General features: G+C 41.7%; 1 protein-coding gene across 8 annotated transcripts in view; it reads right to left on the minus strand.

The window, feature by feature from the left end:
• Nucleotides 1-25,657, minus strand: part of RBPMS (RNA binding protein, mRNA processing factor) — a 181,039-nt gene that overhangs the window by 17,462 nt on the left and 137,920 nt on the right. For 6 of the 8 annotated variants that reach the window (XR_010339620.1, XM_012468775.3, XM_012468776.3 and 3 more), the window contains exon 6: nucleotides 2,983-3,113. Coding sequence is in view for 7 of the 8 variants with exons in the window: in XM_012468775.3 (XP_012324198.1) it covers nucleotides 2,983-3,113 (131 nt within the window). In the remaining variant the exon portion in view is untranslated. Of the gene's footprint in view, nucleotides 1-88; nucleotides 3,114-25,657 lie in introns of those variants that run through there. The other 2 variants (XM_012468780.3, XM_012468778.3) reach the window with 2 other exon arrangements.

The following is a 25,657-nucleotide window of genomic DNA, read 5'->3' on the forward strand; positions in this document are numbered from 1 at the left end:
GGCCCAATTCTCCCACAACCTCAAAGAGTAACACCTTTGCTCCAAAATTGCATCACCATGAAAACAAAACGCTGCAGTCTACTTGAGATCATTTTTGCTCTGATTAAAATTTTTATTGAAATCTGTCAAAGGTCGTCAAGAAATAGTTTTTGTAAAAGAGGGGAAAAATAGCTAACAAACAAATTCAACATGGGAGCTCCCTCTGCTGGTCTGCAGTAGGTTGGTATGTTACAAACACATTCCCAGAGACAAATCTAATTTGCTGGAGAAGTGGACAAAAGACAGGAGTGTTGGGCTTTGCCTCAGGAGAGAAACACTAGAAGAAAAAAAAAATCCATGTCTCAAAATAGAGCATAACATTGCTAAGAAAAACAAAATTATTTAAAGACTCTCCAAAGACATTATAAGATTCCAAAACAAAAACTGAATTATCCAATATGGGGAGACGCCCTGTAAAAGCTCCAGTCTGCTCTACCTCCAGTTAATAAAGATTCTCCTGGGCCCTTTGGGTGGAAGGTTAAGTGCTGATTCCCTTGTCTTTGCCTCCAAGTCTCTTCTTACAGGCTTCCCATCTACTTAGAGAAGAAAGATCCAAGGAGTCACTGGAGTGAAGGCTTCCCAAAATTCCATTAAAGAATAAGTCTGTGGTGAGCCAGCACCTCGGAGTGGAAAGAGCCAGGCCTGGGAGTCAGGTGACCTGGGTCTAGTCATGGTAGAGCCACTTCAGATTGTGGGTAACTCCCTCCATCTTCTTAGGCCTGATTCCTCATCTGCAGAATGGGTCAGACCAGCTGATCTGTAAAGCCTCTACTAGTTCATTGTGATTCTCATATTGGACAAATAAATTTAAATGACCATATTTGTTCATAGAGTCCATGATTGCCCTGGGAATGACTCCAAACAAGAAGTGGCGTCGAACACTGGTATCAGATGAGAGTCCCAACAAACCTGGGACCAGTGTGTCAGAGCTAAGTGGATTCCAGTTTGGAAAAAATCTCAAGACCAAGGAGGAAGTCCCAGGGGAGGGTGCCACCATGGGCAAGGCATCCCATTAAGTCAAATGACTGAGTCCATCTAATCTTGGCACTCTCTCCCCCATCCTTCCTCACAATGGCATATGCTTTCTAATCTCTTGAGACTCTTTAGGCCCTTCTCTTAGCATATCATATCTCCAGAATTACTTCTGATTTTACCCATTACATGAATGAAGAATGGGCAGATGTCATGGCCAAAAGCCACCATTCCCAGTACTTTCTGGCTGTTTATAACTCTTGATTATCCAGGGTAATGGTGAAAGGCTTTGTTGACCAACCAAAGCCATGGCTATTCAGAAGACTAAGCAAACATGCATCGTTTCATGATATTTATTAACATTTGCCTTGATTGCCACATGATCTGTACCTAGCAGTCTAGCAAGAGGAGAGACACCGTCTGGGGCAGGGGTGGGAGGTGGCAAGCAAAAGGGGCTCTAGCTGCCCCATGTCAACCTTATATTTACCCACAGCCCGCTAACAAAGATCCCAATGACTCAGCAGAAGACCCCTACAGGTTTACATGTTATCCCCCCTCCCCATCACCTGCCAGTCGTAAAGGTTTCCAAGCACTGACAAGGAAAAAGGAAGAAAAAGCAGCAGGGGAAGGAGAGGCCAAAGGCACAGGTAAACCTGCTCCTGTATTTCTGGTACCATGTACTCTTACCACCACCACCTACACTTTTTTCTTCACTACTTGTAGTACTTTCTCCCTTCTCCCGACACAAAGGGCAATCATTACTGGGGCCCAGGCGTCAAGGGCAGCCCCAGGAAGCCAGGTCGTCAATGCACACCCAACACGTTGGTAACTCAGCGAAAAGATTTAAAAGATGTTTAGTCAACAACAATCTTGACCCCATGGCTTTCAAGAACCCTTGCTGGGGGCTGCTTCTAGGTGGTCTTTATCAAGACAGTGAGTTCTGTACAACATAAAAGAGTTTTAAGTCAGAAGGAAGTTTTCTGGGAAGCTGTTTATTTCATCCAGCCTTGTAAACAAACACTGAGCAAAACAAACAAAAACTCCACCTGTCCAGCCTAATCATTTTAAAAATTTAAAATTTAAGGGCCGAATTACACATGCAGAAAGACAAATGAAACCTACATACGTACTTTCTATTTATTTGTTACTGGTCATCAATCTTTGCAGACCAAAGAACGAGTGGTTATCTCCAAAGGTGAATCTTTACGTTGATTACTACTACTTGCAGTCAAAGCGAAGCTAAGAGAAATATTTTCTCCAAGGGGAGAGGAAGTGTTAGTACATAGACAGTAGTCTTTGTGGAGAAACAGGAAGTTTGTTTATAAAAATCAGGCTATTTTTAACTAAGAAACAAAGCTGGTCAGAATAGAGATCTCTACCTTGACCTGTAATTCCATCTTAGACACTGTATTATGCCTCCTTTTCTACAGGCTTTCCTCAAAATGGAGAAAAGGAACCCTTAATCTTTCCTGTAACATATTTAAGAAAGTACAGCCTTCCCCTGGAAGCTTTCCCTTTGGTCATAGATTCTTCTTACAGTACACCAGAGTGGAAACCTCTCAACACACAGAAACACGCACAGACGCACATAACCCCTGCTCCTAGCACACACCTTCCTCTGTAGCCCTTCCGCACAAGGTACACACATATACACTCTGGTGATGCCCTCTAGCTAGCTGGGAGCCAGGTGGATAAACTTGCCCCAGTCTCTCATGTGCAATATGAGGTGAGATCATTAAGGAAGAGAGGTGTCACTTGGGGCAAACATCAGGCAGTGGGTGACATCATTGCTGTCAGACGATCCTCATAAGTCCTGGAGGAGTGTCAGCTTGATTTAGAGGGAATCATTAATCTCTTGAAGGTGGATCTGTTAGCTGGATAGGTGTTAGTTGTATGGTGTGCTCTGGGGAACCAGGTTTGAAAGGACTGGTGGTGGAGTGAGTGAAGTCGTGGCCGATGGGTATAAATTACCTGGGCATGCAGTGAAGCGGGATAGGTGAAAGCAGGAGGAGGTAGAGCAGGCGCTAACTCCGCTGGGTACAGAGGGTACGGGGCCCACACTTCAGGGCTACTGGGGTAAAGTGCAGGCACTGTGAGCTCATCTGCAAGAAAAGAATAAGGCAAGAGTTAGTGGTTACCAAACAGCTAGTTTCAAATCAGAAAACAAAACACTCAATAACCCCAAGCCCCAATCAATGTCAGAAGTCAAATTACTCTCATTCTTTTAACAACCTGTTGTTGGCTTTGGTCCCACAAATGCTAAGCAAAGGAACGAAAAATATAACATAAGAAAAGCAACAAGCATCTCCTGCCTGTCTGGCCTGCTGAGATCTCAGGCTTGGACTCTGCCTTGGACACTCTGATGTCTTTCCAACTGTAGCTGGGGAACTCAAGAACAGTGGGAATTTCCTGCACAAAACAGAAAATGTGGCCCTCTGAGGAAAAGGGAGAGAAAGAACTAATAAAGGATATCCCATAAGAACCCACTGCGGAGCCGTTGGGAAAACAATGGCTTAACGGCAGGGCCTCAACAGACCAGAACTGGAAGGCTTTTCTGTTTATTGGCATAATTACTATTGACAAGTCAGTCATGATCATCAAGCATTTTCCATTTAGCCCTCAGAAGAACAGGGCCAAATACTGTGACCATGGGCATTTAAGATTTTAAAAATTCAGAGAAGTGAAGTGAAAAATCTGAGAATCCTGATTAAAACTAAGCTCCACAAAGATGTAAATCAGAACATTTTCAGTTGCTCTTCAGACTAACTTTTAGGGAAAAAAGTGAGTCATGTTGCCAAGTGCCTGGTCTAAGTGTTCCTCAGGCAGCTCCAATTCCACTCAGGTCAGGCTGCAGTTGGCCAGATTGAAGGGCAAGGGCCTGGGCCTTCGATGTATCAGGAAGCAATCCATTAGAAGTAACAGCAAACACCATGAGGGAGCTTCTCAGGAAAGGCAAAATAACATCAGTCAATAAGCAAAGAATCTGGGCCCTGTGAAGCAGCAATCTCAATATGTGCTTTTATCACTTGTCAAAATCTGAAATCAAGTTTGCCAAGGACGCTATCCAGGACTGCCGTGGGAGTCAGCAAAAGGTGATTGGATAAAGTCATTAGTAACTCTGCCTTTGAGGACTTTCCTTAAGTCTACAGTGCATGTGACCCAAGGTCAACAGAGTCACTTGATTCCTTCCCACCATCTAAGCAGTCACTGTCCAGGCCCAGTGTCTCAGCATCCTTCCCATCCCCCCAAAGTCTTCCATACAGAAAGGGGGCTAGCAACAGAAAACTGCTTTGCTCGGTGTGCTGTGGGACTGCTCTGTGGAGAAACCAGAAAGTAGTAGAGCCTGTGGGTAAATGCGGATCTGGTGGGCTGGGGGTAGGTGAGGCTTCCCCACAGCCGCTTGCAAGGTACGAGCTTCTCTCAGGATGGTAGGGAGTCAAGAGTTGACTGATCATGATCTGTTCAGAGGGCAGCTTGTACCCGTTTCCAGATATGATGGGATCCAACAATGTGGTTTAACATACTGCTGCTGGTTGACCTTCCTGACTCCCTCCTTCTCTGAGGCAGTAAAAGGTACCTCCTTAGGCCTTGGTAATGGAAAAACAGGCTGCCTGTGTATCTAGGTGGGAGAGATGAGCCCCTAAGAGTAGACTGATCATTATTATTTAGTCAGAGTAACAACAGTATCTCGAGTCCTTAAAATGATCAGGTTCACAACATCTACTTCAAGTTCTGGGGTGCACAGGTGCCTGTAGCCCAAGGCTTAGGGACCCCTCTCAGAGGGGCTGGGAGGAGCTTAATAGATTCCTGTGCTTCCTGTTGTGATGAGACTGTGTGATTTCCAGAGTAACTCATCTGGGAGACCAGCTAGTGGAAACTAACTGCTGCCAGAACCGATGCCTTGAATTTTAAACAAACAACCATTCTCAGGAATGGCAAGCTATTATGGTTGCTGTTATTTTAGCTTCCAGGCTATTTTAAGACATTCTGAGCCTTTTAAAAAAGTCAAGCCTGAGTACATTCATCTGCAGCCCATGCTTGTCTGTTCCCACTGTGATTGCAGAAGACTATAAAACTGATCCATACAACTGATTCCAACTGACAGAACCCTCAGAGGGAACACGCTTGGCCTGTAGCCTGTCAGTCATCCTTCCTCATCTTCCTGCCTCACAGGAACTGGTTAACTGGGGCAGGGTGGGTAGAGATGGTTACCTGACCAGTGGTTCCTTCCTTTAGAAACTTTAAAAAATGAAATGAGTATGTCCTTTAAGATATCTGATCCTGAAGAGAGAAGCCACAGAGATAAGCTGGAATCAGATTTCAATGTTAGCCTGACATGGAATTTATGATTTCCAGACCGTTCTCTATTTTTATCCTGAAGCATTACTTTCCCTTAGTTCTTTACTGATGCTTTGAGACAATTCACCATTAACATTTGCACAAAACCTAGCCCAACAGAAAAGAGGATTTGCTCTGAAACTCCCTAAACTCAAAATTTCTTAGTAATAGTGAAGTATGTAGTAAGGCAGAGTCCTAGAAGAGATTAAGGTGAACTTACACTTGATACATCTTAGCTCTCTCTCTCTCCCTTCTCCCCTCATGAAGGAATGTGGAATTACCAAAAATGTCAAGATATGTGGTCTGACCAGGTCAGGATCACACCTGAAGCAGTCCTTACAGACACCTACTTTTTCAGTATGAGCCTGAGCACTCGCCTAACACACACACATACCCCTTTGATGGAAAGGGGTATTAAAGCAGAATAAGCTTTTTTCGTTTGTTTGCTTTTTCGTTGCTTGAGAAAATTACAAAAGCTAGAGAGACAGGTTTCCACAGCATGATCCCTTCACAAGGACTCCCACTGAAGGAGCAGGCAAGGCCCTGATGGGTTTCACCTTCCTGAGTCACTGTCCATCCTGCTCAAACTTTGTAAGATGGAAGGCTGAAAAAAGAAGACAAAGATTGCTGCTCAAGGCCCACTGGGATGAACTGGAGTTTAGGGAGGGGGTGAGAGTCCTCTTGACAAAAGAGGCTCTTGACCACCCAGAGCGAGCCAGGCCCCAGCGAGCAGAAAGAGGGCAGATCAAGAGCCAGGGCTTTTTTTGTCTGAGTCTAATCCGTCCCTCCTGAGAGGCTGGGCAAATCCTTTCCCATTGCGCCAATCTGGCTACATCTTTTCTTTTTTGCACCTTCTGAGGATAATGTTGTTGAGGGCTCACAATATACATCTGAATAGGCTTTTTTTTCTTAGCATGAGAATATGCAACCAGAAGAGCTCAAATTGGATTCTGAAAAACAAGGACTAGAAACTTCCAACCCCAACCTGTAATCCCTTTGAAAAGAAAAAACTGTGAGCTTCTGATGAAGGTTTAAGCCTACAGAGCTTGGGAAGATCACCTAGTCTGCCCTTTTGCTTTAGATGAGGAAACAGATGCAGAAAGGTGAAGCTTCCAGTCTGCAGTCACGCTGAGAGAGAGAGAGAAACAAGAATGACTCTTAGAGACAACTGAGAGATGGAAGAAAGAGGAGAACCTTTAATGTTAAATATGGCCATATATCTCTGAGTTTAGTTGGTAACACAAGGTTTTTTTTGCCTCCTGAAAATGTCTATTTGGAAATATTCCACAGCAACCTCATGCTCAACATACCGAAAACTAAATATGCTCCCTCCAATGACCTGTCCTCGTTGGCTCCAGATTTCAGTAAGATGCTACCTTCCACTCAGCTGCTGAAGCCACAGACCTGGTAGTCACCCCACTCTCCCTCTCATCTAATCTTTCATCAAGGTCCTGCTGAATCTATCCCATGATCCAGTTTGATCTTCACCACCACTACTGGATTACTGAAAAGGCTTCCTTAAAGGCCTTCCACACTGAAGTCAAGACAACTTTAAAAATACACAGTTTGGCCACATGCAGTGGCTTACTCCTGTAATCCCAGTGCTTTGGGAGGCAGAGGCAGGAAGAGAAAGATCGTTTGAGGCCAGGATTTGAGACCAGCCTGGGCAACATAGTGAGACCCTAATAAAAAAATATTAGCCAGGCCTGGTGGTGCATGCCTTTACTCCCAACTACTGGGGAGGCTAAAATGGGAGGCTCACTTGAACCTAGGACTTATTTGAGGTTGCAATGAGCTGTGATTATGCCACTGCACTCCAGCCAGGGCAGCAGAGTAAGACCCTGTCTCTAATTCAGTCATGTCACTCCCACTTAAAACCCTTCTATGATTTCCTCTTGCTCTGTGGATACTGTCTGAACTCCATGTAATGGCCTGTAAGACCCCAAATGACCTGGCCCTCATCCACCTCTCCAGCCCCGATTCTCCCTCATGGCCTGGGATCAGTCACTTCCAAGGCATGACTATGCCTGCTTCTCCTACACACTGCTCTCTCCACCAGAGGCACTCTTCTCCCCTCCTTTTGCCTGGCTTGCCTCTTACTCCTCAGTTACTTACTCCTTCCACCCAGCTTAACTCTTGAGTGTACTCCACTTAGATGCCACTTCTAGTCTAGAAGATTGCTTTCTCTGTGCTCCACCACATCCTGCACCTTCCCAGACACAGCAGTTACCTCCTGGACAGCAAGCTCTTATTCTTGCTCACCAGTGCCTACCACCATATTTTAAGACAGTATCAAGAAATCAACCATTTGGGCATGAGAATCACTTGAACCTGGGAGATTCAAGTGAATGAACCTTGAACTAGGACATTTCAGTGAGCCGAGACCACACCACTGCACTCCAGCCTGTGCAATGAAGCAAGACTCTGTTTAAAAAAAAAAAAAAAAAAAAAAAAATCAACCACTTGCTTTATATTTGAGAAAATGAATGAAGAAAAATACTTCCATCCTGACTTCAGGTGAAGAAATAGCCAGACTGAGGGTTAATTCAATTCTGGGTGGGAGAGGTCTCTTGTCTCACAGTTCAGGGTCCCTTCTATACACCATCTTTTCCTCTCTGGGATGGGTGACGCCCCGACTGCTGCTGGTGGTGACAAGGCCCTGGAATGCAGGTGGTCTTTATGTCTGGCTTTTAGCATACTAAATTTGCTATAATAAGCTCAGGGACAGTCTTCTAGTAGAGCTTGCCTTGTAGATGAAGCATTTGGCCAGGAAAAACAGCAGCCATGACATAGAAAATCCAAACATGATGAAAAATTCCATTTTTAATAGGAATAATATTAATTTTGAAACAAGAAAAATAAATCAAGGATTCTATTAGCAATCAACTCCCACTCACATACCTCAGCAAGTAGTTGATCCATGGCTGTTAAGTAAGCCCTTCAAAAATCAGCCATACAAGGCCCACTCTTTTAAGGACTAGACTATTCAGACATGCTCATCTGATGTCAGGACTAAGAATGTTGCCCATGCCAGCTCCCATGGCACAGGGCAGTGCACACTAGCACCTGTGATGGGGTAAATGGCATTACCCTAAATTCACATCCACCTGGAACCCCAGTATGTAACTGTTTTTGGAAACAGGGTCTTGCAGATGTACTTAGGGATCTTGAGACAAAGGCAGGGACTGAAATGGTATATCTACCAGCCAAGGAATGCCTGAGAGGATCCAACACGGCTGACACCATAAGTTCCAATTTCTGGTCTCCTAAACTGTGAGAGAACAGATTTCTGTCTGTTGAAGACACCCAGTTTCTGGTAATTTATTGTGGCAGCCCTAGGGAACTAATATAATATAGTTCCCATAGAATATCAAACACATTCACTGGCTCAGCAAGAAGACAAATGCAAATGAAGATTTTTATGAAAAAAGCTAATGAAAAGATTGAGTGTTGCCAGGAGTGGTGGCTCATGCCTATAATCCCAGCACTTTGGGAAGCTGAGATGGGTAGATCACTTGAGGTCAGGAGTTCAAGAACAGCCTGACCAACATGGCAAGACCCCATCTCTAGTAAAGATAAAGAAATTCACCAGGCATAGTGGTAGGGGTCTGTAATCCCAGCTACTCAGGAGGCTGAGGCAGGAGCATCACTTGAACTTGGAAGGTGAAGGCTGCAGTAAACCAAGATTGCTTGCACTCTAGCCTGGGCGACAGAGTATGACTCCATCTCAAAAAAAAAAAAAAAAAGCCGGGCACAGTGGCTCACGCCTGTAATCCCAACACTTTGGGAGGCCAAGGTGGGCAGATCATGAGGTCAAGAGATCGAAACCATCCTGGCAAATATGGTGAAACCCTGTCTCTACTAAAAAAAAAAAAAACAAAAATCAGCTGGGCGTGGTGGTGAGCACCTGTAGTCCCAGCTACTCGGGAGGCTGAGGCAGGAGAATTGCTTGAACCTGGGAGGTGGAGGTTGCAGTGAGCCGAGATCGCGCCACTGCACTCCAGCCTGGCGCCTGGCGACAAACCAAGACTCTGTCTCAAAAAAAAAAAAAAAAAAAAAAAAAAAGATGGGGTAAAAAGCTCAAAGGAAGTGCTTTCCACCGCCCAGCACTAGTTACCACGGCAACTTTTGTGTTTTGTACAGGGAACCAACTGTACTATGTGCTGCAGACACGAGGAGCAATCAAGTCTTGGCTCGGCTCTCCACTACTTGTTTCTTCTATCATGGACCTTGGTCATTTCCATTGTTTAAACTATTAATTCTATTTAGGATAATTCATAAGCGTATAGCTTTGATTTCTGCTCCAACGTAAACACCCTAAACTCATCAAACTCAACTCATCGAGAAGTGCACCTACTGTCATTCATAAACCAATTCCTCTTCTTACCTCCAACATTTTTCTTTATCCCTTTTACTCAAGCTAAAGCTCCCATCACTTCCCATGTCCAAACAATCGCTAAGTCCTATAACAATAAAGATGACAAAGATAACAATAGTGATGATAATAGCAGTAACGGCAGTAGGAGCTCGTGTCTACTGAGCACATTCTGTGCATCAGTGATCTTCATGGGAGGCATTAGCAGAAGCCCCTTTTACCTTAAGAGAAAGCTGAGACACAGCAAGGTTAAATATCCAATGACTCACAGCATGTCACAGAGCCAGAATGTAAATGAATCAAGATCATGAGCCCAGACCCTTCACTTCTGCACTTCACTGCCTCTCCATGTTCAGGATCTCCATTTACTGATGATAAGGACATCTTCTCTATGTCTTTCTCATTCCCATCCCTACTTCTACTACCCAATTGCAGGTTCTCTGCTGGACTGACCTTAACTTCCGCTATCTCCCCACTCCACTATTTCTCTAATACATACTGCAGAGGCAACAAGATCCAAAACAGATCCCAAAATAAGTATGCCAAGGAAATTCCAAAAGCAAGCTGGTCTTGATTCAACTGGCCGAGTCACCTTCTCTCCATTTAATGATTTTCCGCTGTTCTTCTGACCAGTCTCTGTTGTGATTGTTGTTTTCTTCCTTTACTAACCAGGTCTCCGAGGCAAAGAAACCATGCAATGCAATCTAGGATCTGCTCTCTAATCTGAGAGGTGAAGGGAACCCTGAGCATGAGCAGGAAGAAAACTGTTCCTCTGGGAACTTAAGCCACTACTGTTACCTACTCTTACCCATCACATGGAACATTTTCATTCCTCTTCCTTCCCATGACCTACAGCTGCTGGGATGAGGGTTAGCCAGAGTTTCCCTAGGCAAGTCAATTCCCAGGCATTCACAGATTGAAGATTAAAAGTGTCCACCAGCCTCAGTGTGAGCCTGGATTTCTTGACAACTGCAATCAAGTCTGGAAGTTTAACAGGAGCTATATTTTCAGAAACTAATGGTTTTACGCCATATAAACACCACAAGAAAATCTGCTCAGTCCCACTCTGCTAGAGACCTGGGTAAGCTTCCTGAATGACCGTGCCCTTCCTTTTACACACCACACGCCCCGCTTTTTCTAGTGCGGAAACATGCTGTCTTTCCTCTTTTGTTGTCCCAGACCACCTTTTCTGTGGGAGATAACAGATTATACAGGGCTTCGGTATTATACATGAAGATGACTGTGTGGTTCATCTCTGGCACTATCCCATGTCAAATGTTAACAAGGATGTTTATACAGTATATGCTTTGTGAAAAATACTTCAGACTTTAACTTCTTTAATTTCCAGAATATCCTTATGAGGTATGTACAGCTATTATCATCTCCACCTCAAAAATGGAAGATGCTAAGGGCTTGGAGAGACTGAGACAAGCCCAAGGCTGTGCAGCTAAGAGGGGTAAAGCCATGATGTGCATATAATATGGCTCTAGAGCCCATGCTTTTAACCGCTACATTATCCGTGAGTCTACCGTGATGGTTTTGTCCAGCTAACAAACTCCTTCCCCAAAAACTATAATGCTTTACTTCTTAACAAGTTAGAAAAGATAGGTTCAGGTATCTGTACAAACAAAAAAGAAACACTACCTTCAGGGTAAATGAACAGCACAGGGGTTATTTTGAAAACATAAAAATTCTGATCTGCTTCTCTACGTCATGGTGACATACATACATACATATATATATATATATATATATATATATATATATGTATGTATGTGTATATATATATATAGATGATTTATATATATATAGAGATATATATATATAAAAAAGAGATGGATCTTGCTATATTGCCCAGGTTGTCCTCAAACTCCTGAGTTCAAGTGTTTCTCCTTCCATCTCCTAAGAAGCTGGGACTCCCAGTATGTACCACCATTCCTATAACAAATATTTAAATTTATTTTTTAAATCTATAATAAAAAGAAAAACATACCCATGAGATAGTTTTGACACAAGTGCTACAAAAACTAGTTAGGAGACACGCTGTATGTGTAAGAGCACTGAGTAAGGGTGAGAGAAGACTTGAAAAAGTGCAAGTTTAGAAGATGGAGATGATATATGAAAAATATCAACAACTTGTGCTTCACTGACAATACTACAAAGAGTAGAAAAGGAAGAAAAATAAATTTCTTCTAACATAAAAAAGGTATTTTAGGAACTACATCTTCGGGACCACATGAATCTATGATTCAGCTGAAAATTAATTTCATTTTAAATAAAAAATTATAAACAAAAAGTGTTTCAGTAAAACTTTTATCTGTCACTCACACACCTCTTCTGGCATACATCTGTTATTTGGTGACAGAGGGAAGGCAGCAAGGGAGAAGGATGGTTATGATAGTAAGGGGAAGCATAGGTGTCTTTTTAATGAAATTGCTGCTTGGGTACATCTCTATCTACAAAAAGAGATGATCTCTTTTGAGATAGTGCAGGGCCTGTGTCTGTTGTGCTTACTGCTCTATCTCCAGTACCTAGCATAGTACATGTTCTATAGCAGATATTCATTCATTAGTTTTTGATTTATTTTAGAGACAAGGCCTCGCTATGTTGCCCAGGCTGCAGTACAGCAGCTGTTCACAGGTGTGATTATCAGTGCGCACTCTACAGCCTCAACTCCTGGGTTCATGTGATCCTCTCTCCTCAGCCTTCCAGGTAACCTTGCCAAGCTTTCAGAAATGAACATTTTTAAGGACCTCAATACACCTAACTGTGCTGTTTGAATGTATAATCCTGAAAGTAGTAAGTAATATTTGTACCAATTTTTAATATAACAATACTAGGAATCATCCTTAAAAACAAAACAGGGCACATGCTTGTAATCCCAGCTACCCCAGAGACTGAGGTGGGAGGATCACTTGAGACCAGGAGTTCAAGGCCAGCCTAGACAAACATAGTGACACCCTGTATCTAAAAAATAAAATGTTATTAAGGTCTATAATTTTAATGTAGATTTCTTTGATAGTTAATGAAGCTGATTTAATGAACTTTGAATTTCTTGGTTGGGACTCTTATTGGGACAGGTGCTGTCTTAAAGAGTCTTCATGAAGACACACAGCTCTCTTGAAAATCTAGTATAGACCAGATATCCTTTCTTATACCTCCCAAAACCGCCTAGGTGTACCCTGAATACTGCAACTACTGCTTATATGAAAAATAACCTTTTTCTGTGTCAAAGTCATTCACAAAACTGTAATGACCTATCCTTAGCACCTATGTCTGGCACACAGAAAATATTCAAGAAAAGTTCCTGGCCAGGTGCGGTGGCTCATGCCTGTAATCCCAGCACTTTGGGAAGCCAAGGTGGGTAGATCACCTGAGGTCGGCAGTTCGAGACCAGCCAGACAAAGATGGGGAAACTCCGTCTCTACTAAAAATAAAAAATTAGCTGGGCAACTTGGCACATGCCTATCCCAGCTACTCGGGAGACTGAGGCAGGAGAATCACTTGAACCTAGGAGACGGAGGTTGTGGTAAGCCGAGATCGCGCCATTGCACTCCAGCCTGGGCAAAAAGAGTCAAACTCCAACTCAAAAAAAAAAAAAAAAGAGAAAAGTTCCTTAAAATTAACTGATATTACAAAGTGCCTCCAAGTAATTACAACTAGCAAGAGGATATAAACTTGAGAATTATATAATCCACCCAATGATGGACAGTTTAACACATTTCCTTGACTTTTAAGAAAATGTCAGTTTTCTTTTTTTTTTTTTTTGAGACAGAGTCTCACACTGTCACCCAGGCTATAGTGCAGTAGCGTGATCTTGGCTCACTGTAATCTCTGCCTCCTGGGTTCAAGCAATTCTCCTGCCTCAACCTCCCGAGTAGCTGGGATTACAGGTGTGCACCACCACATCTGGCTAATTTTTTTGTATTTTTAGTAGAGACGGGGTTTCACCGTGTTGGCCAGGCTGGTCTTGATCTCCTGACTTTGTGATCTGCCTGCCTCAGTCTCCCAAAGTGCTGAGATTACAGGCACAAGCCACTGTGGCTGGCCCAAAAATGTCAATTTTCTTAAATCTGCAAAGGTTCCAGTCCTTGAAAAAGAAAACAGGCAGAAACTAACAATTGGTCATAGTTAACAGTTTTAAAGAGATTGGCATTGACCTAGGAAATTGATGAATCAGAACCCCAAAGTATGCTTCCTAGCACAAATAATGCAAATCCAGACACACATAAACAAATTGCTCTATGAGCCATGTGAGGATTTCCAGAATGAAGCTGTGTGTCTGAACTGAGCTCCACCTCTCACCCAAGGCCTTCTCCTGCTCTAGAATTCAGGAACTTTACCCCCTTTCTTCTTTTTTTTTTTTTTTTTTTTTGAGACGGAGTTTCGCTCTTGATACCCAGGCTGGAGTGCAATGGCGCGATCTTGGCTCACCGCAACTTCCGCCTCCCGGGTTCAAGTGATTCTCCTGCCTCAGTCTCCCGAGTAGCTGGGATTACAGGTGCCCGCCACCATGCCCAGCTATTTTTTTTGTATTTTTAGTAGAGACGGTATTTTACCATATTGGCCAGACTGGTCTTGAACTCCTGACCTTGTGATTCACCCGCCCTGGCCTCCTAAAGTCCTGGGATTACAGGCATGAGCCACCATGCCTGGCCAAAACAGTTTTTATAAACTTTAAATAATTTAACCTGGTGTTCTGGTGGGGGGGAAAAAACCCGATTTGTATATAGGCAAAAATTATACTGTTATCAGTCCTGAAGAGAAATTCCATAACATCTGTTCTACACTTCTTTGAGTAATCAGTACTTATTCACTAGTACCAGATGTATCGGGCACCACAATGGCAATGGATATGAAGAAGGCTGCTAAACATTTCTCTGTGCCAAGGAATTTGACCATCTCTTTAAGGGAGGCTAGATCAATCACTTAATTATGAAAAGTCTTTTACTGCCAATTACTGTGAAACAAGAAAAACCTACAGAAGCAAAGCCCACCCATGGACCCAGAACTGTCTCTCCATGGGTAACAAAGATGCTAGCAATAAAGTATGGAAATCTCAAATGTGCCCTCCTTTTCCAAAGTCTCCTACTTTGATTCATTCATGTTTTATAAATCTGATGGCCTTGGATTAAATTGAGTGCAAATCAAAATCCAACTTCCAGAAACATCTGGTGTTGTCTGAGAGGTGCTTTCCTTCACCTTCCTTGCTTTCAGAGACAACCTAGGTTCCACGTTGCCACTGAAGGATAATACCCCGGCACGCTCTATGATCGCAGTGAATAAAAAATGTTTTCTGAGAGTGTTAAGCCACGAGGCTACAAGATGGATGAAATAATTGGGCAGTTTCCAGTTACAAATAACAAAATGAGGCTAACTCTTAAGTGAAATTATGACCAGCATGAATAAATAAAGCCCATAAGATCCAAAAATTTCAATTTTATCAGAGCTACTTTCTCTCACACTTTAAGTCACCTTGGTTAACAAGTGTTTGTCTTCCACAAACACTTACTAAGCACCTGCTGTGAGGCAAATGCTGGTTGAGTATCATAATCATTTATTTTTCCAGCCCAGATTTGGGGCAGTAATGCTGAGTCACAGAAGGACCTGATTATCTACAGGTAATTCCTAGTGCCCGAAGACCTGGGAACTAAAAAGTGAAGAGATAGTTACTGAAAGGGGTATGGACAGAGAAGGAACAAATGACCTTCTTGTATCAGTATTACAGATGAGGTAATTCCAGAATGTTATGTGTATGGTGGTGAAAGGTGACTCAATAAGTTTCACCTGGAAGTCAAACCGCTGTTTCTCTCCTTTAAGTCCTATAGCTGAAAATGTTACTAGCTGTGCAACACTGGATAACTTACCTAATCTCTGCCAGCCTCAGATTCCTCAGATAAAAATAAAAACTATCACCTAGTTCACTATAAAAACTGAATGCGAATTTGACATGCATATAGTAAGTGCATAGTGTCAAAAAACAAGAACATTAATAACTGACATCAATATAGGAAAAAAGGTAAGGAATACAATCTGGGGGTATAAACAATGTTGTCTCTGCTATAGGAAATCTATCCTCAGTACAAAAACAATCCCTTGATTCATCAGATGATCTGGGGTCATACCCACCAGAGGGACGTGGCAGGGAGTGGTGCTTTGGAATGTATGCCCTCAGCCACTTCTCATGTTTAACTGTTTCTTCCTCATTCTTTGTGCCTCAGACATACTGTTCAGTTCTTTTTTACTAAGAGTAAATTAATGATCATACAAGATAGAGCTTTGTTAATTATATTGGTGTTCAGGCACTTATTTTTAAAATAGGAACAATGTTCTTCATTTAAGAGCAGGCTTTCTTAAAAAGAAATCTCACAGCCCTCCAGCTTCACCAAGGGAATGTGATCTGCTCAAAAGGTCTACTTAACTTTATTAAACAAAACTGACTAAGTATCTTAGGAGACTCTGATCTACACACTTCCCTTATCATCCATTCCACCAGCTGCAATGAACCTGCCAATTTACAACAAGCAGCTCCAGGTGTCCATGTACCTCAGTTTCCTGAATGGCCATACTTTATCTTCCTTTTACTCTCCATCTCTTTGCCTTCTAAAAATCAGAAAGATTTAACCACAAGTTTAAGAACAACCATAACAAAGTCCAGATTTTAATTATGCAGGAGGTTAACAGTCACTGTTGACTTTCCAGTAAGATAAACAGTGAAAACTTGGCAAATGCTAATGTAAACAACTCCCCACTCCTGCCCTCTCATTCCTAAAAATTGTACTCATTCTTGGGAAGTGAATGACAAGCAGAGTTTATTTAGGAGAACAGGGCATCCCAACCTGGTTACAAGTACTGAAATACCAAAAGAAAAGTGCAAGAGGCTGGGCGTGGTGGCTCACACCTGTAATCTCAGCACTTTGAGAGGCCGAGGCAGGCGGATCACCTGAGGGTCAGGAGTTCAAGACCAGCCTGGCCAACATGGTGAAACCCCATCTTTAAAGAAAAAAAAAGAAAACTGCAAGAGTTTAGACTAACTGAGCTTCTTCGTTCTGGGGAACAGTAATTATATTTCATGAGGATCAGTGGTCTGGGATGAGCAGATTACCTTCAAACACTAAAAGGTTGCCTGTCAGTCTGAATCTTTTTTTCAATTGCACTGATGCCAAACCAGGGAAATCTGGGCATGAGGGTCAGCAGGAAGGCTGGCTGACTCTGGCATGACTTCAGATCTTTGGTGGGTGATCCACCACAGGAACCAAGGAGTTTCTGGGGTTCCCTTCCTCCCTAAAGCTTCAGAACATTTTAGAATGAAGGTGTCCAAGCCATCCCAGTGCAGGCAAGGTACCCCAACAAATCTAGAATCTACTGCAGGTTAAGTATTATAAGGATGATAAAGGTTTTTTTAATTAGTGGAAGGGAGGCCGGGCACGGTGGCTCACATCTGTAATCCTAGCACTTTGGGAAGCCAAGGTAGGTGGAACACGAGGTCAAGAGTTCGAGACTAGCCTGACCAACATGGTGAAACCCTGTCTCTACTAAAAATACAAAAATCAGCTGGGCGTGGTGGTGTATGCCTGTAATCCCAGCTACTCAGGAGGCTGAGGCAGGAGAATCGCTTGAATCCGAGAGGAGGGAGTTGCAATGAGCGGAGATCGCACCAATGCACTCCAGCCTAGGTAACAGAGACTCCGTCTCAAAAAAAAACACAAAAAAACAAAATTTTAGCAGAGGAGAAATACCTTAATGTTCAAATCTAAGGACTAAATAACTATAAAATGGTCCATTTGCCACTGAAAATAGCAATATAAAAGACCTGTCTATAAAGATGGAAGAAGGTGCACAAACAAGTGAAAAAATATATATAATACAAGCCCATACATATACACATGGTTTGCATGAAGGACTGGTATAACTGGTAGGTAGATCTAGATTTGAAGTCCCTGGTCTGCCACTTACCAGCTATGTGACCTCAGCCAAATTTCCTCATCGAATGAGGAGGAGGAGGAAGAAGGAAAGTAGTAGTAGTACCTGTTCTCATGGGCTGTAGTGATAATTGAGAAAATAAAGGATTTATAAAACTTCCCATGACAGAACACATATTCAAACATATTATTGTGATTACCTCTGGATAGTGGAGACTGAGAAACCCAGAGTCAGAGAAGTTAAATAACTTGACCCAGGTCCCACAATGAATGTGGATAGACTTGTATTTCAAAACTCAGGTCAGCCTGACTCTCAATACTAAGGCTACTGGTTCTCTGCAACATGGCTGATGCCCAAGCTTGAAATCAGGAGATTCCGTTCTGGGGTGGTTCTCCACTTATGTTGTAATATACATGCTAGTTAAAACTTGGGCTCTGTACAATAGGTAAATGGTGGAAACAACTCAAGTGTCCATCAACAGATGAATGAATAAACAAAATGTGGTATATCCACATAATAGGTCATCATTCAGCCATAAAAAGGGATGGAGTTTTAACATATGCTACAACATGGATGAACTTTGATGACATTATGCTAAGGGAAAGAAGCCAGACACAAAAGGACAAATACTGTATGATTCCACTTATACGAGGTATCTAGAATAGGCAAATTCAGAGAGACAGGAAGTAGATTTTCGGCTACCAAGGGACTAGGAAAGGAGGGAATGGGGAGTTACAGCTTAATGGTTACAGTTTTTGAGGTGATGAAATAAAGTTTTGGAAAAGGGGTAATGGATGCAAAACACTGTGAATGTAATTGATGTAACTGAATTGTACACTAAAAAAATGGCAGGTTTACATCATACATATTTTACCACAATTTTTTTTTTTTCTTGAGATGGAATCACGCTCTGTCACCCAGGCTGAAGTGCAGTGGCATAATCTTGGCTCACTGCGACCTACGCCTTCCAGGTTCAAGTGATTCTCCTGCTCAGCCTTCTGAGTAGCTGGGACTACAGGGGCACACCACCACATATGGGTAATCTTTAATATTTTTTTTTTTTTAAGTAGAGACGGGGCTTCACCACGTTGGCCAGGCTGGTTTCGAACTCCTGACCTCAGGTGAGCCACTCACCTTGGCCTCCCCAAGTGCTGGGATTATAGGGAGGAACCACTATGCTGGGCCTTACTACAATTTTTAAAAAATAACATACAAAAAATAAAAAAGTTGTAACTTTAAATGATGAATTATATGGTATGTGAATTATATCTCAATAACGCTGATAAAACAAACTAAAAAAACCCACCTTGGGCTCTGTGACCTGACAGATTTGGCTTTAAACCTCACATGAACAGCTTACCAAATGTGACCACAGGCACATTTAAAAGTCTCTGAGCTTAATTCCTTCTTTGTAAAATGAGGGTAATTGTATTTATGTAACAGGGTGTTATGAAGATTAAATGAGATAATGAATATAAAGTGTTTTAACAGAAATGTCTTGAATGAGTAACAGCTGCTATTATCTTCATTATTGAACTTCTCATTTCTGAAGATGCCCAAAGGTCAAACATGCACTATCTACTGACCCCAGGTTTTACCAATTCTCAGAACGCTGTAAGACCTAATGACCCACCATGGTCATAGGTACCAGCCAGCTCCCCACCCGGAGCCCATCAAGCAAACAAACTTGCAAGAGTTTCCCCCATCCGATGTGTCCTGTGCAACAGCCACACACCCCTCTCCCCCCAGTAAAATCTCAGGGCTGATCAGACAAGGGACAGAAAATACAGGGAGCCAAATCCTATTGCAGAGGCTGTCTGAGCACCTTAGTACCTCTCCGAAAACAATGTGACATTCCATATACACAGAGTCCACCACTAAACAAGGATTACCCTTTAAAAAAATCTCTTTATGGATATCATAACCATGGTGAAAATGAAACAAGAAAAGGGGACTGCTGACTGTAATCTCTCAACATATGTGTCATTCTCCATCTCTTCTCAGAGCTAAACCTACCCAGCTCCTTCATCCTTTCACATAGACATTCCTCCTTCCAATCTTTCACTTTTTTCATGCTGGATCCCCTCCAAGTATTCCTTTTCTCCCACAGTGCTGAGGCCCAGCACAGGATGCTGGGGCTGGGAACAGTCTGGTAAACAGATCATGAAGCCCACAGCACACACAGTGTGGGGCTTGGATGGTAAATTATGAAAAGATTGGGCTGTGTATGTAACCAATGGCTGTGGGCCAGCTACTGGGTGACGAGACAGTAGTTTACAAATGTCTCTGAGGGAACAGAAACTGTTTTGAGAGTTGTCTCTGGATCTTTAAAGAGAATTGATGAAAAGAGATGAGAATGGAAAATTTAATTCAGAGACCTGGGGAACTGGTAGTTGAGGGAAAGAAGAACAAACTCCACCCAGAGTGAGGCTGGGAGGCCCCAGAAAAGGCTTCCCAGAGTAGCTGTGTGATTAGGGCTTGGGGGAAGGCACGGGATGTGGACGCTCATACCGGCTTCCAGGGCTTTTTCCTCTGGTAATTCTTCTGATCCTGCTACAAATATAGAATGGGTAGCCTCTCTGAGGGTTTACAAAAACTCATTTCAAGGTTTTGTCAGAAAGTAATTTTTCTCAGGGTATATTTACTTCTCACAACAGAATATCTTTAGATGAGAATCAGGTCCAAAGGGGCAAACGGTGCTGGAAATAAACAGAGGTGGAGAGAGCACTGGGAAGGTTTCATAAGTATGTATCAGAAGAACAGGCTAGCATGCCCTTTTTAGGATGGAGCTACAGAGCACTATCTGAATCATCACCCTGGCACTTTTGGTGATGCATTTTTAATCATGTTTTTTTTTAGAGAAGAAAATACCTAAAACAAAGCCACGTCTCCTATAAAATCTATTTCTGAGTTCTTTCTGATAATGTAATTCTCTTTCTTCCAGATCTGCAATAGCTCCCAATACCTTTTGAATTAAAGAAAACTACTAATTGTAATCCAGGATTCCCATTTCCTTCTTCCTTCTTCCCAAATTTGTTGCACACCATCAACTCACCCCTAGCTTGATAAAACTAGTTATGATTTCCTGAATGAAGTCAGTCTTGCCATTACATTTTCAAATCTGTTCTTCCTTTTGACTGGAATGTAATTCACCTAAATCAAGGGGTAGCCACATACATTCAGAATCACTTTTCTCCAGGTCATGTGTCTTCAAGATCCAACTTCAGGGCTTCCCAGCCTTCAGTAAAATAAAACTTGTGCTTAGAAATTTTATCTCAGTGGACTGTTTTCACTTTGGGGAACTTGCTTCCCACCAATGGTCCTACATAAATGTAGTCATTATCCATGCTGCTGCCTGAATAAACACAGCTCTACAGCAGCAACCAACACAGTGGAGCAATTAACCTACATTTGGAAAGCCCAACAAGCTTTATGAAGGAAGAGATGGTTAAGGTGACTTCTGAAGGACAGGCAGCTAATTTGTAAAGGGAATAAATTTATGGCCAGAGAATGGGCACTCTAAGCAAAAAGCCTGAAGGCAAAAAGAATACATGATGAACTCTCTTTGGACTCCTAGAATTGAGTATTGTTGGGGCATGGCTTTCGAGGACATCTAGTGGCTGGGGATCTGGGGATGAGGAGTGGGGGCGCAGATCATGAAGGGCCTGCAAACTGTGCTAAGGAGGTGAACTCCATAAAAGGGGAACTGAAGCCCTTCTCATGTCACTATGGGGATCTCCATCTATGAAAAATGGCTTTTTGGCTGGGCATGGTGGCTCACATCTGTACTCCCAGCACTTTGGGGGGCCGAGGCGGGCGGATCACCTAAGGTCAGGATTTCGAGACCAGCCTGACCAACACAGAGAAACCCCGTCTCTATTAAAAATACAAAATTAGCTGGGTGTGGTGGTGCATGCCTATAATCCTAGCTACTTGGAAGGCTGAGGCAGGAGAATCGCTTGAACCCGGGAGGCAGAGGTGGTGGTGAGCCGAGATCACACCACTGCACTCCAGCCTGGGCAACAAGAGCAAAATTCTGTCTCTCAAAAAAAAAAAAAAAAAAAAGGCTTTTCATCAAAAGGACATCTGTTACCATAACTGCTACTAATCTGGGATTTAAGTACCTCAAATACTTTTAAATAAATCAGTACATTTCTCATGAGTGGTGAGGAATTATTTCACACACTGTGTAGGTATTCGGAGGAGAATTCAAGAGAAGCAGCTTAGGGCAGGGAAGCCTCAGAGTAACTGGTCAGGGCTAGGAAGGCCAGCTGGAGGAGCTGCAACCTGCAGAGGGCTCTACAGTGTGGGTCCTGACACCAGCAACCTACCTGGCCTTAGGTCTATGCCACATCAAATGCTTTTCTCTGTACTGGAACTTACCTGCTGATGGCCCCCTGCAAGTAGTTTCTATTCTCCTGAACTAAAACCTCATTACTGATTCACTTAAAGGAGTAAGTAACACAATTCCTTGCAGAAACTGCAAAAAATGTTCTTGTGGTTCTGTTTCAGTATAAAGTCTCACACTTTTATCTGATGGTTTGTTTAATGGCTTCAGAATTTTAGATGACTTCAGAGAGGAAGTCAGTGAACTTTAAAAGGACATCATTTACATGTGTTTGCCATATCAGGTAGCACTTAACATATATAAATAGGAAGATGTGAGGAAGAAAAACAGAAAGATTTCTAAAGTTTCCAAAGGACTACTGTGGATTCTTTTTATTGTGGAGAAGGAGGAGGAAGGAGGAGGGGTCAAGTGGAAAAATGATTATGTGATTTAAAATATTTTTAAAAATAATCACAGTTTCCTGTTTGCATATCTCTTTTGGCATTTGTTGATATCTGAGTCTAGGTCTTGAGAGAGGCCAGTATATTTTAGACTTTTAAAAGTTCACTTTGATTTGAACTTGAAGTAGGAGACTGCTAATTCCTAAATTTAAATTCTACTCAAAATTATGACGTTAAAAACTTTGCTAATCTTTGAGTAACTATTTACCAAAAATCAAGTTAAATTGATATTTTAGAACTTAAGTTTGAGAAACATTTACAATATAAGTGATTTTTTTGAAATAATTTTTAATGACAGTTTATCAAACACATCTAAATTTTTTCATAAATATATCCACTGATAAAGTGCTAGCAAAAATGGTATGATAGCCTAAACTTGGAATATTCCAATAGGATCCTAGCTTTGGTACTTTTTATAAACAGTGCTAATAATGGTCTTTAAAGGGCATGGGAGAAGCCACTACAAAAAAGTAGTTTTACTGGCAAAGTTTGAAATTAAGATTCTAAAGTTACTGATGTGATCAAATGTTTATTTTCAAAAGTGCAAAAGATTATGCAATGAATTAGTAGAACTAAGTAATGATTATCAATGGCTGGATAATTTTAAGCACTAAAGAATAAGTATGAGAGGAGAAACTGCAGAATGTTCTAGAAATCACATTTGGGTCTTTAACTCTATGTTAACTGTTTAGTTCCCTTCTTTTAATCTCACCTTGCCTTACTTTTATCTGCCTTTCTGTAATTTTTCAAAAATGAAGATAGGCAACAACTTGGGACTGTGGTGAGACAAGAAAATTGATTTTATGTCTGAGATTAAGGCAAGATTTATATATATTGAGCTGAGTATTGTACTGAATAGCTGTGTAATCTTGGGGAAAACTACTTATTTCCATAAGCTTCAGGTATCTAAAATAAAATAAAAATTTGGATATGCTGTTTGGCAAATATATAAAGACAAGTAAATAAACAAACATAAAAAGAAATGGGCAATTGGTAGATCCTGAGAGATAACTGACAGCTGTAAACATCACAAAATGAGAGACTACTAATCCTGATGTGCCTCCTGACTCAAGTACACACTACCAGATATTCTTCCAAGATAAAAAATATATATAAAAGATAACTAACTGCTAATTTGTAGATAATTTAGAAATAGAACCATGCTAAACAAAACCACAGAGATGCCAACCTCCATACTATAGGAAATTATAGGGCAAACAATCTGGGTTCCACAACAAATAAACTGCACACAAAATGAGAGAAAATGAGAAGGAACATGTTGAATGCAGATACAAACAAACTTAAAAACAATAAAACGTTATGCTAAAAATCCCTCTACTTTTATATATGTTTGAAATTATTCACAACAAAAAGTTAGAGTAAAAAATGAGTAGACCATCATTAAAAATGGTAACAGCTGAAATCAAGATAATCCGCTTATAAAGTCTCTTGTCTATCCACCTGGTTATTTGATTACTAACCCACTCAGCAGAAATTAACATGCTAATGCAGTTATGAGATCACAAAATGTGTTAATATTAAGTATAATGCAATTTATGGACTTTGCAAGAGCCCAGAATTCAAGAAAAGAAAAAGCATCAAGGTTTGATTTATCTTTACAGTTAGAATTTTGAGGAAGTTTTCCCCTGCAATGTGCTCACCCCTACAGCCCTGGCCTACTGACATTACATTTCTAGAGGAACCTTACTCAAATGATACTCCAAGTGAAGCTGCTTAACCCTTGGACTTCAAGTCCTCCTGATGCAGCAGTAACATTTGTAACACGCCCTTATGTAGTACTCAACAGATTTTAAGACATATAATTTTATTCCTACTATAGCTCAGTGAGGTAAAACAAAACAGGAAATTCATCACTGTTACTTTTATTTGAGACACAGTTTCACTCAGCTGCCTGGCGAGAGTGCAGTGCTGCAATCTCAGCTCACTGCAACCTCTGCCTCCTGGGTTAAAGCAATTCTCATGCCTCAGTTTCCCAAGTAGCTGGGATTAGAGATGTGCATCAACACACCCAGCGAATTTTTTTATTTTTTGTAGAGGTGGGGTTTTGTCATGTTGGCAAGGCTGGTCTCAAACTCTTGACCTCAAGTGATCTACCTGCCTTAGCCTCCCAAATTGCTGGGATTGCATACAGCGTGAAGCATTGCACCCAGACTAATTCATCATTATTTTAAAGAGAAACCATCAGCTGTGGAGGTGCTCATATTATTAATTTTGAGGCAAAGGAAAAAAGAAAACAGAATCACCAGCTTCTCCTTCAACCCAACAATGAAGAAAGTATCCACTGAAAGCAAACCACACTAGTCGAGAATGCATTATTCTTCTTATATAGGCCTATTAACAAGGAAAACAAGAAATGGACAAATAACTGGAAAATATTCTCAAATTAAATGGTGAATAAGTATACGACAAAAAACTTTATTAATAAACTATGAAAATGTCATGCCATTTTTGCTTGTCATATAAGCATTTATTAAAAAAAAAAAAAACACCTCATTGAGAAATGACTGATATACAAAGAGCTGTACATAGTTAACGTCTACAACTTAATGAATTTGGAGATAAGTATATACCCATGAAACTCTTACCACAATCAATATCATAAACATATTCATCATCTCCAAAAGTTTCCTCCTTTTTTTTTTTTAAGAGTCTCGCTCTGTCACCAGGCTGGAGTGCAGTGGCTTGATCTTGGATCACTGTATCCTCTGCCTCCTGGATTCAAGTGATTCTCCTGATTCAGCCTCCTGAGTAGCTGGGACTACAGATGCATGCCACCTGCTCAGCTAATTTTCGTATTTTTAATTGAGACGGGGGTTTCACAATGTTGGCCAGGATGGTCTCGATCTCCTGACCTTGTGATCTGCCCGCCTCAGCCTCAGCCTCCCAAAGTGCTGGGATTACAGGTGTGAGCCACTGTGCCCAGCTACCTATTATTTTTTTAAATAACATATATTGTTTAAATTGGAAAATTAAAAATTGTATATATTTATGGTGTACAACATTACGTGTGTTTTGAAAAACAGGCTTGGTCTGTTGCCCTGGCTGGAATGCAATGGCTCCATCATGGCTTACTGCAGTCTTGACCTCCTGGACTCAAGCACTCTGCCCATCTTGGCCTCTCCAAATGTTGAGATCACTGGCATGATCCCCTCTACCCAGCCACATGTTTTTGTTTTGTTTTGTTTTGAGGTGGAGTTTCAT

This window comes from Aotus nancymaae, unplaced genomic scaffold, assembly GCF_030222135.1.
Source record: "Aotus nancymaae isolate 86718 unplaced genomic scaffold, 86718_ANA_hifiasm-v0.15.2.pri h1tg000079l, whole genome shotgun sequence".
NCBI lineage: Eukaryota > Metazoa > Chordata > Mammalia > Primates > Aotidae > Aotus > Aotus nancymaae.